The sequence below is a fragment of the Orcinus orca genome, chromosome 7 (assembly GCF_937001465.1).
Source record: "Orcinus orca chromosome 7, mOrcOrc1.1, whole genome shotgun sequence".
Taxonomy (NCBI): Eukaryota; Metazoa; Chordata; class Mammalia; order Artiodactyla; family Delphinidae; genus Orcinus; species Orcinus orca.
Genome location: NC_064565.1, coordinates 58,434,207 through 58,449,856, shown reverse-complemented (window position 1 = coordinate 58,449,856; position 15,650 = coordinate 58,434,207). Strand labels below are relative to the sequence as shown.

The following is a 15,650-nucleotide window of genomic DNA, read 5'->3' as shown; positions in this document are numbered from 1 at the left end:
AAAATACAAAAACTAATTTTTTTTTTAATTTCAAACATTTTGGCTATAATAACAATGATAAAGGCATACAAATAAAATAAAGGAAGAATCACTTAACCAAGGAATTCAAAACCTTTTAAAAGCCTGAAAACATACCTGAATTTGGAGTGGATGAATCATTAGTTTCATTAACATTTCCTGATCTGGTAAAACAGAATCCAAATCTAGTTCTTGACATTTCACAGCCTAAAAATTATGATAAAAAATGTTACTAATTCAATACATAATTCCCAATATTCAAAAAACAAACAAAGTTGTTTAATGACACTCTTACCTTACTCAAAAACATAGCATAATAACGATGTAGTGGCAGATGAAAAGTGACTTGGTTAGGTGCTGGCTGGAAATAAACAAACAAAATCCACAAATCAAAGAATCCTTTACTGAATTCAAAGAAGGTTTTAAAATGCTAAAACCACACTTTCACCTTGATTTATTCCCCTATACTTTCTAATAAAAAAGTACAATTTTAAGGGCTTCCCTGGTGGCGCAGTGGTTGAGAGTCCACCTGCTCATGCAGGGGACACGGGTTCGTGCCCCGGTCTGGGAAGATCCCACATGCCGCGGAGCGGCTAGGCCTGTGACCCATGGCCGCTGAGCCTGCGCGTCCGGAGCCTGTGCTCCGCAACGGGAGAGGCCACAACAGTGAGAGGCCCGCGTACCGCAAAAAAAAAAAAAAAAAAGTACAATTTTAGAAGTTATAGCCTTAAAAACCCACTGTAGATAAAATTATTCCATTTTAAATGTAAGTTACTTAAAGGCAGAAACGGTATACTCCTCAACGTTGAATCCTCTGAAGCATCTAGCCCAGAGCAAGGGACGGAATAGATTTCCCTTTACAGTAGGCCATTTGGGAATCTTCAAATGCATGCATACCAAACATGATGATAGTAACAAGAACAATAATTACAGCTAACATTCACCGAGCACTTACTATGTGCCAGTCACTGTGCTAATAAGCACTTTATTCAGATTTAATTTAATCCTAGGAGAACCCAACGGGGTAGAAACTGAATATTCCATTTTATAAATAGGGAAATTCAAGTTTAAAAAACTTAAGTAACTTCCTAAAGTTAACAAGTAGTGAACTGAAAAGCTAGCCTGAACTCCGCTGTTATATTCAGAACGGTAAGAGGCTCTGACTACAGCCCTAAACTGAGGTGCAGTTAAAAGGCTTACCTAGTTGGGTGAGATGCTCCCCATATCAGTGGTGAACACACAGTTTCTGTAGGAAAGCTTAGTACAGTATATATCAAAGACCTTTGGTATCCTTGTGAATATTATAAAAACTGTATTTTAAATCTGTGACTCCCATGGGTCACGCTATCACTACAGGGGAAAGGTACAACACAGTTGTCCTTCTCAAACAGACAAGAAAAATTAAAAGGTATTATTTGTTTTTAATGCTTCTATAAGTTTTTAGTAAAGTTTTCTCCTGTTAAAAAGTTTTACCCCAAACACTCAAATACCAGTATAGAGTTATAAAGATGTGCAATATGTCCCCATCCCTGAAACAGTTTTTTCCAAAACCGATATGAGAAAAAGATCTTCCTCAACATGTGAATAAATGTCTAAAGAAAGTTGTTCTAATAAATAAACGTTTGGCTTCCATAAAAAGGAAGGAATTTCTGACACATGCTGCAATATGGATGAACCTTCAAGACATTATGCTAAGTGAAATACGCCAGTCACAAAAATAGATATACTGTATGATTCCACTTATATGAGGTACTTACAGTACCTTATAGAGACACGAAGTATAATGATGTTGTCAGAGGCTGGGGGGAAGGGAAAATGGGGAGTTTATTGGGTATAGAGTTTCAGTTTTGCAAAACAAAAAGTTCTGGAGGTTGGGTGCACAACAATGTGAATATACTACTGAACTGTATACTTTAAAAAAGGTTAATAAGATGGTAAATTTTATTTTATGTGCATTTTACCACAATCAAAAATAAAATAAGTTTGCCCTCCATTACTATAATCATTTTAGTAACATAAACTATACTAACTAGCTAAATCAGAATCTCCTTCCATTTCTTTTGAAGGCAGGCATCAAGAACAGTGGTTAAGAGCAGACTCTTAAAAGCTGGATTTGTAGGAGTTCAAATCCTGATTCTGCCACCTACAGCTGTAAAACTGTGAGCAAGTTACTTAACTTCTCTGTGTCTAAGTTGCCTGACCTGTAAAGTGGAGATAATAAGCAGTTGGATGGCTGTGAGGATCAAGTAAGAGAACATAGTACCCAACACACATTTCTATTAATTACTAAGCCATAGACTCTACCTTGTCTTTTAAGGCTTGAGCATATGCTAAACACACATTCTTCTACAGTGTTATATTCCATAATCCCCTCTTGTCCAACGTCACAAATTAGTCACTTGAAAAACTCTTCTTCCACTCCTTCCATATATACTGAGGTGGTCCTCAGATTCCATTCTTAGCTTTCTACTCTTCTCATTCTAGGTGACTTTATCCAGTTCATAGCTTCAACTGCCAACCCAAGATGACTCCCAAATCTCAGCAGAAATCTCACTCCTGAACTCCAAGCCCTACATTCAAGTGTTTAAGTCCCGTGGGGACCACAAATACACTGTGTCCAAACCAAACTCAGCATCTCTGCCCTAAAACTCAATCCTCCTCAATGTTTCTTCTCCAAATTCCCAGTAATACAAATCAGAAATGTAGACTCCTTCCTTCTCTCAAACCTCCTACCTTTCATAAGGCACCAAAGTGTGTCTGATTTTCTAAATACCTCTTAACTTTACTTCCTCCTCTCTTTCCACACTGCCCCTAACTAATCTTAGCTTAGGCCCTCAACATTTAGTGCCTAGATTTCAGTGCTAGCCTTTGCTTCTATTCTTACCCTCTGTAAGAAACTTTCTGTGGTATCTGCCTAGCTCACTACCTTCCCCATTTCTCAGAATGTCCCTTCCTACACCACCTTCCAAATGCACACACACAGGGACTGGAGCCTGACAGTCAAGGTACAGTAGCCACATCTGACTGGATCAGGGCAGGAGATACCTAACCCATCGTGGGCAATGAGGTTCTCTCTTCACTTGAAAACTGAACTAGATTTAAAGACATCTGCAGAGAGTCTTGGAGTATGGCTGAAACTGCAATATTAGGCAACTGTAGGAAGGTAATATTTAACCACATAGGCAAAAAAGCACAGAAAACCAATGTACAGAAAGGGAAGAAAAAATGAGGCAGAAAGGCCAAAGCAAAAGCAAGAGACAGGAGTTCCTGTTCAGCTTTCCACTCAGTTCCTGAAGTCCAGATGCCATAAGATCCCTGAAAGATCTCTCTGTACTCATAATAAATTATTCCTCCTTTAAATTAGGCTGCCTCAAAAATGTTTTTTTCCTTGTGTTCAAAAGAACCTTAATTAGTACATCTATTTAAACCTTGATATATTGCCAGGAGGTGGTCTTACCAAAATATTAATTTAACCTTGTACTTCTCCATTCATCATCTGTTAATGGCTCCCTATAGTTTTAACTTCCTTTAACCTTCTGACTCTTGAGAGACAGGACTTACCTCTCCAGCCCATCTCCTGCCATATAAACTCATGTACCATAGGTAGTGCCTTTGTATATGCCTTTCCCTCTGCCTCAAATACTATACATCCTTGCTCCCACTGGATTAACATACCTTTAAGACTTTGCTGAAGTGACATTTCTGCTAGGAAGCTTTTCCTGAGTCCCTCAGGGTAAATCAGATGCTCCACTCTATTCTCCTCCATAGCACCCTGGTCACAACTTTACAGAAGCCCTCTGATCAAATTAGCCATTTATTTGTCTTCCATTTCCTTAAATTAGGCACCATTTCATCACTGTATCCCCAGTGTTTAGAACACAGTAAACAGTCGATAAATATTTGCTGGATGAACACATGTTCTACTTCCATCTTATAAGAGACGACTCTAAACAAACCACTCTGCTATATACTCATATATGTTGCTATATACTCATAAATGTTGCTCTGCTACATAATCATAAATGATATTCAGTATTTGAGGATTCTTAAATGGCCTGTACTTTGGGAAAATTTATTCCATCCTGTGTTTCTAAGTGACTGATTGATTTGGCTTAATCCAGTTCAAAAAAATATTTGCTTATTCTGTGCTGGATTACTGCAATAACTTCTGACCTCCACTCTCAAGGCTGAAAGAAAACAAATATTTATCACACATGAAATATGTGCCTCTTAGTCAATCCTCATTGGCTAATATTATTATCTTAAATAAACAGATGAGAAGATGGACTCGGCAATGCTTTAAAAAAAAACCAAAAACTGTCCAAGACCAAGATCACACAGTGTCCACTCAGGTATGCCTGACTCTAAAGCTCCTTCCACTGCCAAAGCCACTACAGTTGAAATATGACCAGACAAGAAGTTGAGAGACATGGGATCTGGACCCAGAAATACCAGGAGTTTGCTATACAACTAGAGGCAAGTCATTTAATATCTCTGCATCTCCATTTTACATCTGAAAAAAAGGGAGTGACAATAACATCTTCCCTACTTCACAGGGTTGTTTTGAGAAACAAATATATCAAAGCACTTTAAGAAAGAAGAAACTTTTAAACATCGTGAAAGATATATTGGTTGATTCCTTAAATTCTATACTTATTTTCTTTTCTATTAAAAATCTATATAAATTTTTGCAACATTCGGGACTTCCCTGGTGGTCCAGTGGTTAAGACTCCACGCTCACAATGCAGGGGAATGCAGGGGGCCCAAGTTTGATTCCTGGTCAGGGAACTAGATCCCACATGCCACAACTAAAGATCCCACATGTCACGACGAAGATCCCACATGATGCAACTAAGACCCAGTGCAGCCAAATATATAAATAAATATTTTTTAAAATTTTGTTTACAACATTCAATATCTTCCTAAAATATTTCTGTGTAAAAAACAAATATACTGGGGCTTCCCTGGTGGCACAGTGGTTAAGAATCCGCCTGCCAGGCTCCCTGACTTCAGACTATACTACAAAGCTACAGTAATCAAGACAGTATGGTACTGGCACAAAAACAGAAATATAGATCAATGGAACAGGATAGAAAGCCCAGAGATAAACCCACGCACATATGGTCACCTTATCTTTGATAAAGGAGGCAGGAATGTACAGTGGAGAAAGGACAGCCTCTTCAATAAGTGGTGCTGGGAAAACTGGACAGGTACATGTAAAAGTGTGAGATTAGATCACTCCCTAACACCATACACAAAAATAAGCTCAAAATGGATTAAAGACCTAAATGTAAGGCCAGAAACTATCAAACTCTTAGAGGAAAACATAGGCAGAACACTCTATGACATAAATCACAGCACGATCCTTTTTGACCCACCTCCTAGAGAAATGGAAATAAAAACAAAAATAAACAAATGGGACCTAATGAAACTTAAAAGCTTTTGCATAGCAAAGGAAACCATAAACAAGACCAAAGGACAACCCTCAGAATGGGAGAAAATATTTGCAAATGAAGCAACTGACAAAGGATTCATCTCCAAAATTTACAACCAGCTCATGCAGCTCAATAACAAAAAAACAAACAACCCAATCCAAAAATGGGCAGAAGACCTAAATAGACATTTCTCCAAAGAAGATATACAGACTGCCAACAAACACATGAAAGAATGCTCAACATCATTAATCATTAGAGAAATGCAAATCAAAACTACAATGAGGGCTTCCCTGGTGGCGCAGTGGTTGAGAGTCCGCCTGCCGATGCAGGGGACGCGGGTTTGTGCCGTGAGCTGTGGCCACTGGGCCTGCGCGTCCGGAGCCTGTGCTCCGCAACAGGAGAGGCTGCAACAGTGAGAGGCCCACGTACCGCAAAAAAGAAAAAAAAAAAATTACAATGAGATATCATCTCACACCAGTCAGAATGGCCATCATCAAAAAATCTAGAAACAATAAATGCTGGAGAGGGTGTGGAAAAAAGGGAACACTCTTGCACTGCTGGTGGGAATGTGAATTGGCACAGCCACTATGGAGAAGAGTATGCAGCTTCCTTAAAAACCTACAAATAGAACTACCATATGACCCAGCAATCCCACCACTGGGCATATACCCTAAGAAAACCATAATTCAGAAAGAGTCATGTACCAAAATGTTCATTGCAGCTCTATTTACAATAGCCAGGAGATGGAAACAACCTAAGTGTCCATCATCGGATGAATGGATAAAGAGATGTAGCACGTATATACAATGGAATATTAGTCAGCCATAAAAAGAAATGAAATTGAGCTATTTGTAATGAGGTGGATGGACCTAGAGTCTGTCATACAGAGTGAAGTAAGTCAGAAAGAGAAAGACAAATACTGTATGCTAACACATATATATGGAATTTAAGAAAAAAAATGTCATGAAGAACCTAGGGGTAAGACAGGAATAAAGACACAGACCTACTAGAGAATGGACTTGAGGATATGGGGAGGGGGAAGGGTAAGCTGTGACAAAGCGAGAGAGTGGCATGGACATATATACACTACCAAAAGTAAAATAGATAGCTAGTGGGAAGCAGCTGCATAGCACAGGGAGATCAGCTTGGTGCTTTGTGACTACCTAGAGGGGTGGGATAGGGAGGGTGGGAGGGAGGGAGACACAAGAGGGAAGAGATATGGGAACATGTGTATATGTATAACTGATTCACTTTGTTATAAAGCAGAAACTAACACACCATTGTAAAGCAAATATACTCCAATAAAGATGTTAAAAAAAAAAAAAAAAAAAGAATCCGCCTGCCAATGCAGAGGACACGGGTTCAAGCCCTGGTCCGGGAAGATCCCACATGCCGTGGAGCAACTAAGCCCGTGCGCCACAACTACTGAGCCTGCGTTCTAGAGCCCACGAGCCACAACTACTGAGCCCACACACCAGAACTACAGAAGCCCATGCACCTAGAGCCCGTGCTCTGCAATGAGAGAAGCCACCGCAATGAGAAGCCCGTGCAACACAATGAAGAGTAGCCCCCGCTCACCACAACCAGAGAAAGCCTGCGCGCAGCAACGAAGACCCAACACAGCCAAAAATAAATAAATTAATTAATTAAAAAATATATGTGTGTGTATATATATACACACACACACACTATTTCCTTGAATTAAGCTGCTCTGTATACCATACTTGATTCTAACTATCCGTAAATCCACCCTAAGTTCAACCGTGGATTAATTTCATGTCAAATACTACCTAACCCTCTGTGTGTAATGATAATTTTCCCCTAGTTCAATCTTCCTGTTGTCTTAGTGATGCCACCATTTCAACAATAACTCCTAAAGTTTCAAATACTAATGAGAATTGGACTGAGAGAAGCTCCAGCTGAAGCCCCAGCTGACAGACTAATCCTTGACAGGGTGAAGAAATAGTGAAGCAGGTTAAAAGCAGGATGGAGCTCTGTGGAGAATGGAGAATGTTTTCTTTAAAGACTGACTCATTACCATTTATATAAATAAAGCTTAAGCTTAAGTACCAACATTTAGACAAGATAAGAATCGGTGATTTGGTGGAGGCAGAATCAGAATCCAAATGGACACGATGGCCAGGTTGAAGGCTAAAGGCAGGCACAAATATTGGAGGAGGAGTCATCAGGGATGGAAGATAAATTAGTTTGAGGCAGGAAGGATGAGAGTTAAAGAGAGTAGGAGGCTCTTCCCTTCATAAATAATTCAGTCCTAAAGCCACTGCGGGGGAGGTGTTAAGAGGCGAAATAAACCAAAATAGGCATCTATAGGTGAGGAGCCTGAAAAGGGATATCAGAGCCCAGGGTGAGGAGGACAACTGTGTGTGCTGGGGCGGGGTGGGGGGAAATGTCAGTGGTTTTCCAGGGTGAAGAGCATCTACACAGAAGTGGGCTGTGGCCCGGCATACAGAGTCAGGGCATCCACACAGCAGGGCAGCCCAGTATACTATGTCAGAGCCAATCAGGGTGAGGAGAGTGGGGACTGACCAGGGATGAGAAGCCAGAACCTGACAGAGGTAAAGAGGACAATGACACAGGGCACCAGCCTGGAATAAGGAATCAAAATTCAAGCAAGGTGAGGAGATTACCCACAGGTGGAAAGGACCCAGTATGGGGCATCAGAGCCAAAGCAGGATGAGGAGGGCAGCCAGAATGAAGACATGCCTGGTGTGGGAATTCAAAGCACACATAGGGCAAGAAGGATTCTTCACAGAAGGGTAGTCCAAGGTGGGGAGTTGGAGCCCAAGTGGGACGAGGAGGGTGTCCATATGTAGGGCAGGGTGGGGGACAGAATGCAGGGAGAAGAGGGCATCCATGCAGGGGAAAGGGAGGTAACTGATATGAAAAATTGGTTCTATATAAGAGGATTGGTCAAAGAAATAAATATATTAAGGATAATGGAAGCCAGGTTTCTCACTGTTAGAGAAAACTAGAATAAGTCCTCTGCTATACTGGAATATAAAGTATCAATGTGAACTCACAGCTTTCAATATATATAATAGAGAAATAAATATAGATGCAGATATGTACATCTATATACATAAATGCATACATATATTCTGAACCTCTGTTCACTGAGAAGGCCTGGGAGCAGTTAATACCTCGACAGCAGTGAGCCCACCAAGCATCCAGATCCCGCTTTCTCAATACTGTTCTCTACTAAAAGTAACAAAAGATCCTTAAAAAAATGACTGATTCCAGGGGTAGAATAGGGAAAATATAAGGTGAGCCTGAAACATATTGTTGAGCCACTAAGAAGAGAAGCGCTCAAAGAATAACAGGACAAGTCAAAAGGACACAGAAACCTGCTTGAAGGGGCTCTCACTGGCCACATCTGAAACAATTTGAGCATCAAATAATAGAAGTGTTGGATTATAACCCAGTGAATAAAAGAAACTATAAATCTCCACAGCAGAAAATTAGTGAATGAACTAAAAATTAGATGAGAAAACAGATGTATTTAAATAGCTTTAAAGCAAGTCCTCACAAAATACTTCATTAATTATGATGAGAAAAAGGGTAACTTTATGGTGAAGAAGTCTGGCTGGTACCACCCTAATCAAATGAACAAAGAGATCACCAGTAATAGGACAAACAAAGATCATAAACCACTAAAGAGGGTGCAATGAAAAGACTGCAATATCACTTCTGTAATATTCCTGCAAAAGATGCATAATCTGAACCTACTCATAAGAAAACCCAAATTGAGGGGTGTTCTACAAAAATAACTGAGCTGTATTCTTCACAACGTTATTGCCCTGAAAGGCAAAGAATGAGAAATCATTCCAGGAGACTAGAGACATGATAACTAAACGCAACATGTGACTCTAAATAGGATCCTTTTGCTATCAAGGGCAATCAATGGACAATTTGTAAAACATGAATGAGTTCTAAGATTTGCATAGTAATAGTACAATAAAGTTAATTCCGTAATTTTTATGGTTGTCTCTGTTTATATGAGAGAGAGAATGTCCTGGCTTATAGGAAATGGATACTAAAGTATTTGGGAGTTATGGGCATCAAGTTAACATGTTAACTCTCAAATAGTTCAAGAGAAAGTTCTTTGTACTCCACTTCCAACTTTTCAATAAGTTTATGATTGTGTAAAAGAAAAATTTTTTAAGGAAAAGAAATAAATAAAAGTCCCTCCTCTCCACGCCCCGGCCTAAGACACCAGGAGTTGCATCTGCCCAGAGTTCAGAAATCAGATAAGGAGTGCTCCTCCTTCCACATCTGGCAAATTTTTACCCCACTTCATAAGAGGAATAAAAGGGGCTTCTGATAGGAAACTTGGCTGACTAATTAACAGCAAGCCCTTATTTAATTCTTCTCAGTTCATTATCAACAACAATCATCCTTACTCAGCCATAAAAGGAAACGAAACTGAGTTACTGTGGATGGACCTAGAGTCTGTCATACAGACTGAAGTAAGTCAGAAAGAGGAAAACAAATACCATATGCTAACATATATAAATGGAATCTTAAAAAAAAAAAAAGGTTCTGAAGAACCTAGGGGTAGGACAGGAATAAAGACGCAGACATAGAGAATGGACTTGAGGACACAGGGAGGGGGAAAGGTAAGCTGGGACGAAGTGAGAGAGTGGCATGGACATATATACACTACCAAATGTAAAACAGATAGCTAGTGGGAAGCAGCCGTATAGCACAGGGAGATCAGCTCGGTGCTTTGTGTCCACCTACAGGGGTGGGATAGGGAGGGTGGGAGGGAGACGCAAGAGGGAGGGAATATAGGGATATATGTATATGTATAGCCAATTAACTTTGTTATACAGCAGAAACTAACACAACATTGTAAAGCAATTATACTCCAATAAAGATGTTAAAAAAAAAATCATCTTTATTCATGCCCAGAGGAGAACACTGACCAATTAATAAAGTTGTGATACCCTTTCCATCAATCTCCCCTATTCTGTTCACATTTGCATTGTCACTTTTATCTCTCTGAATGAAGTCCTGAGAAATATACATTTAATAACATTAAAAAAATTATGCCCTTCTCTAGGAAATAAGCAAACACAGTTAATGCACTGTAGAATCTCCTAAGTGTCAAACAACTGGTCTCTTACTTCTCCTTTCTTAAAGCCTCGTGATTTTATGTTTATTCCAACACCTTTCCCTTATCCCATGAAAAGATAGTCATTATTTTCAATGTTAAATGAGATCTAACACTTTTCTTAAATGCTTTTACATATATCAAAAACATACATACCTCATCTACGAAGTTAATAGCATCAAACCAGTCTTGAAGAGCTTCAAGGCAGTATCTCACAACATTTCGGGTATATTCTTGAGTTTCCTAAAATAATAACATATAAATTTACAGTATATAAACACGTATATGTTCAACTTCAAAGTATATGCAATATATAAAAAGTTATGTGCATTGTATATATAATGGTAAAATATACATATTTTCAAAATAACCACATTTGTCATTTCAAGGAATCATCCTTTCACAAACTAACAGTAACAACTAGAGACAGTTATGAAAATGAACTAACCTGAAATGAGTCAAAGGTGAAATAAATTTATATGATGTAAATTGGGTTCCACATGGCCGCTGAGCCTGCGCATCCGGAGCCTGTGCTCCGCAACGGGAGAGGCCACGGTGGTGAGAGGCCCGTGCACCGCAAAACAAAAAAAAAACTACAAGCCTCACATCCATATCTAAAAATAGCATCTCTAGGGACTTCCCTGGTGGTCCAGCAGTTAAGACTCTGTGCTTTCACTGCCAAGGGTGTGGATTTGATCCCTAGTGGGGAAACTAAGATCCTGCAAGCCAAGGGATGTGGCCCAAAATTAATTAGTTAATTAATTAATTAGCATCACTTATAAAGTAGATGTTATCATCCCTTTCTTTCAGAGATTTACTTCTCCTTCACCCAGCTCAGTCTCCATATCCTGTTAATTCTTCCTCAATACTGTCATGTAGGTTCACTTCCATTTCCTCCTATTTCTGATATCATTCAGACAAAATATCACTTAACTAGTTTCCCTGCCAACAGTCTCACCCTGTTTTAATCTATCCTATATGAGATTTATCCTTCTCAAAATATTATTTTATACATTCTGTTCCCTATCTCTTACTGAACAAAATGTAATGACACTTTAAGTTACCATAGACAATGTGTCATAACCAAACTAAAGTTGCAGATAATTCATGTATAAAGAAACATTTAAAACCAAATGTTTTCCTATTTAATCAAAGGTTTGAGTAAAGGGACACCACTATATCCTCTTTACACAAGTGTAAACTGACAAACTCTTCTGGAGAACAATTTGAAAAGTAGGTATATCAAGAGTCTTCAAAAAGGTGACCAATTAACTCCATTCCTAAATACAGCATACTTAATAATCATGTTCAGATCATCTCTCCCACCTCCCCATCGCTATCATACCCACCCCCAAAAATTCAGTATGCATGACTTCCTAGTTTTATGACCTTGAGGAAATTACTTGAATTTTATCAGTTTCAGTCTCTCCATACGTAAAAATGGGCATAATACTACCTATCTCCTAGTACTGTTATGAAGAAGCAAATGAAATAATGTACATAAAATGCTCCACGTCACAGTCTAGCACTATATCTGACAAGTACTACTTAAGTGCTCCAAAGATTCATGGCCAGACTTAACTTCTGTCAAGCCTGCAGTAACGTATAGTTGCCACTAGATGGAGATTTTACAGCTTATTTGTTCTGTTCAGAAAGCAAAAATTAGTAAAATTCTAGAAATGTGCCATCCCTTTATCCAAGCTATCTGTTATTAATCTAGTATAACTTGTTTAACTATCCCTTAGCATTTTCAAGAACCAAACAGCATACGGGGCAATCAGACAAAGAAAGTAAACTATCAGGTGAAGTTTCTTTTTTCTATTGCTAATCCTTTAGTTTTATATGTTATAATTAGAGAACATAAACATAAAGCAATAGCTTTGTTTTACTTAAAATAATAGTCTTTCTTCTAGTTTACATTTCTAAAACCTGACAACATTGCTGCTAAAAAGCTCTAGACAGTCTTGCTTAAGAGACAATTATAGCAAAGTGATAAAGAGCACTGGTTCTGAAATTAGATGGATTTGTTTTCAAACTCAAGCTTCCACTTGCAGCTGTGTAAATGTGGGCAAATTATTTAACCTCTGAAAGAAAGGGATGATACTATCTACTTTATAAGAGATGTTATGAAGATTAGATACGAACATAATGTAAGCAATATAAAGAACAATGTCTGGCATAGTGTAGGCTCTCATCAAGAGAACGTCTTATCTAGGAACTAGATGCTCCTTTAGCTAAAAAACTACTCTCAGATACTACCAGAACAACATGAGCTCGTTTTCTCTCTGTTGACTTCGCTTCTTAGATTAAGAAAACCGTAACACATTGCAATCCTGGCCTTCAAAACTGAAAAATAAACTACTGCCTGAAAACAATGATTTCTCATTATCACATAAACATAGCCCTGGCCTTATAATCCAAAATCATCCTAAACACAGTTGTCAGAATAATCCTCCTAAAATACTGACATTTTCATATCAACATCGTATCAATCCTCCCTCCTAAATCACCATCTGTTCTGTTGGCTTATATGATGTTGCATTCTTCTGGTTTTTCTCCTCTCCCCCTCTGATGTCTAAATGTTCGTTTTTTCTTCAAGGTCCATTTCTCTTCTCCCCCTATTTGACGTGACCCCATCCCCTGGCAATAAATGCCATTTTTATTCCCAAGGGTCTAAAATTTATAACCCTAGTTCAGATTTCTCTTTTGAGCACAAAACTCATATATCCAACTGACTATTCACTATTTCCACTTGGATGTTTCAGAGGCATCTCAAACTTAACATATCTAAAACTAACTCTGATCTCTCTAAACCTTTTCTATTGATCTTTTTCACCTCTGTAAAATTATCTCCATACATAGTTACCCAAAAATCTATTTCACTCATCAATAACATACAATCTATCACCAAGGCTTTTGGTTCTACCTTCAAAACACACCTTCAATATCCAAAATGCACCTTGAATTTCAAACCTGAATTTCCTAGATTATTATCACAGCATCTTAATTGGTCTATTTGCTACTAGTCATGATGCTCCCCACACTCCCCTCAATCCAGTCTTTCCAGCAAACAGAATGATCTTTTAAATGTAAATCTGATCACATTAAACCCCTACTTTAAAATATTCACTGGCTTCTCCTTAAAATTAAATCTAAGGCTCATTAACATGTTCTATAAGAACCTGCATTAATAATACAATCCCTGCCTATCTCTCCAACTCCATCTTGTTCTGTGGCTCCAGCCACAAACTCCTTAAAATGACTAATCACTTTCCTAATGGAGGTAGGTTATTCCATACTATCTCCCCTATTCCCACCACTAACCCCACTTTTATACTTCATATAGCTGGCTTTTTCATTCTTCAGAAAGGCCTTCCCTGATCCTTAAACGTAACCAGCCTCCACACTCATTACTCTCATAGCAATCTGATATTTTCCTGTAGAACACTTACAAAACTTACAAAATAAACCTGTGTGCTTACTTACTTAATGTCTATCTCTCCTATTAGACTGCTCCATGAGAGCAAAAACCACATCTATTTGGTTTGACACCAAAAACCCGAGCATCTAGATAGCATCTGGCATAGAACAGCATTCAATAGATACTTTTTTGAATGAATGAACAAACCACTCTCATATTAGATGACAGTTTTTTTGATAAATGCTACAATGGAGATTAAACGAGGTACTATAAAAACAGAGACTGGAATCATAAATATGAAAGAATTTAAATGAGCAGATTACATATCAGCTGAGTCTTATGAGTACAATTTTTGAAGAGCTCAACTAATTGTTCTTCATTCCAGTTAGAATCGCTGCCAAAGTCCTACTGCACATCAAACAAACCAAAATCTCTGACAATGAGACTCAGGCACATGTATTTTGCAAGCTTCCCAGATGATTCTCATATAAGAGAAGCACTGGACTAAGCAGAAAGAATGAGCTCATTTGTCAAAAAAGGGACTAACTTGAACAAAACCACTGGAATCAAGAAAGTAATCGCATGTTGAGGAATGGTAATCAATCCAATGAAGGCATGGAGGTAGAGGGCAGTATAGGAAGGTGAATTATGATAAACAAGTTGAGGGCAAATTGTGGAAAGTCTTAAATGCCTCTATAGGAAATATGGACATTATCCTGTAGACATAAGAACTTGAATGATTTTTAAGCAAAGGAGAGATAAGCACAGAGCTTAGCAGTAACTTTGGTTATTAGGAAAAATTACACTAGGAAGAATCTAGAGGCAGGAAAACCAGTTAAGAAACAACCCAGATTTTAAAAATATAAAGAAATAAATTAAGACAGTGGAAAGAAGTGGTACAGAGACATTTCTGGTATGAGAGAAAATTCATGGTATCTGATTATAGCTTGAACACAGCTGGTACAGCAAGGGGAGGTTTCTATATTGGATAACTGCATCATTTGAAACACCATACATAAAATGACATAAAGAACAGAGCACAGACAAATGTTTTTAAATAGTTTAGGAACCTGAGAAAATTCATGTACCTATAAGGAGATCTACATGAATAACCAGAGCTGTTGTGAATTTCAACCTGGCCAGACTGTAACAGAGTTGTGAGGCATCTGCATTTAGAGAAAGCTGGAGTCATGAGAGAAAACAGAAATCCTCGGACACCAAGGGGGGAAAGTGGCAGGGGGTGGTGGTGGTGGGATGAACTGGGAGATTGGGATTGACATATATACACAGATACGTATAAAATAGATAACTAATAAGAACCTGCTGTATGAAAAAATAAATAGAATTCAAAAACAAAAAAAGAAAACAGAAACCCACTTAAAGTAACACATACATTTAAAGAATATATGTAAGAGAGTCTCATAATAACCCTGTGAGGAAGAGCAGGCTTTGCTGTCCCATTTCTATTTTGTTTCCTTTAGTTTTTTAAAAGAAAAGGAGAAAGACTGAGAAGTTCAAATAGTTTTAAATGAGTTGACCAAGTCACCTAAGTCAAAAGAGGCAGAGCCAAGACCACTATAAAATCTCGTGCAGCACGCTTATTGGTACAGGCTAGCAGGTTGGACTTCATGGGATCCATACA

General features: G+C 38.4%; 1 protein-coding gene across 9 annotated transcripts in view; it reads right to left on the bottom strand.

The window, feature by feature from the left end:
- UBR3 (ubiquitin protein ligase E3 component n-recognin 3) overlaps positions 1-15,650 on the bottom strand; it is a 233,013-nt gene that overhangs the window by 138,310 nt on the left and 79,053 nt on the right. For all 9 annotated transcript variants that reach the window (XR_007478396.1, XM_049712251.1, XM_033423543.2 and 6 more), the window contains exons 11-13: positions 10,744-10,830; positions 314-379; positions 136-225 (exon numbers count right to left, since the gene is read on the bottom strand). Coding sequence is in view for 8 of the 9 variants with exons in the window: in XM_049712251.1 (XP_049568208.1) it covers positions 136-225; positions 314-379; positions 10,744-10,830 (243 nt within the window). In the remaining variant the exon portion in view is untranslated. The remainder of the gene's footprint in view (positions 1-135; positions 226-313; positions 380-10,743; positions 10,831-15,650) is intronic.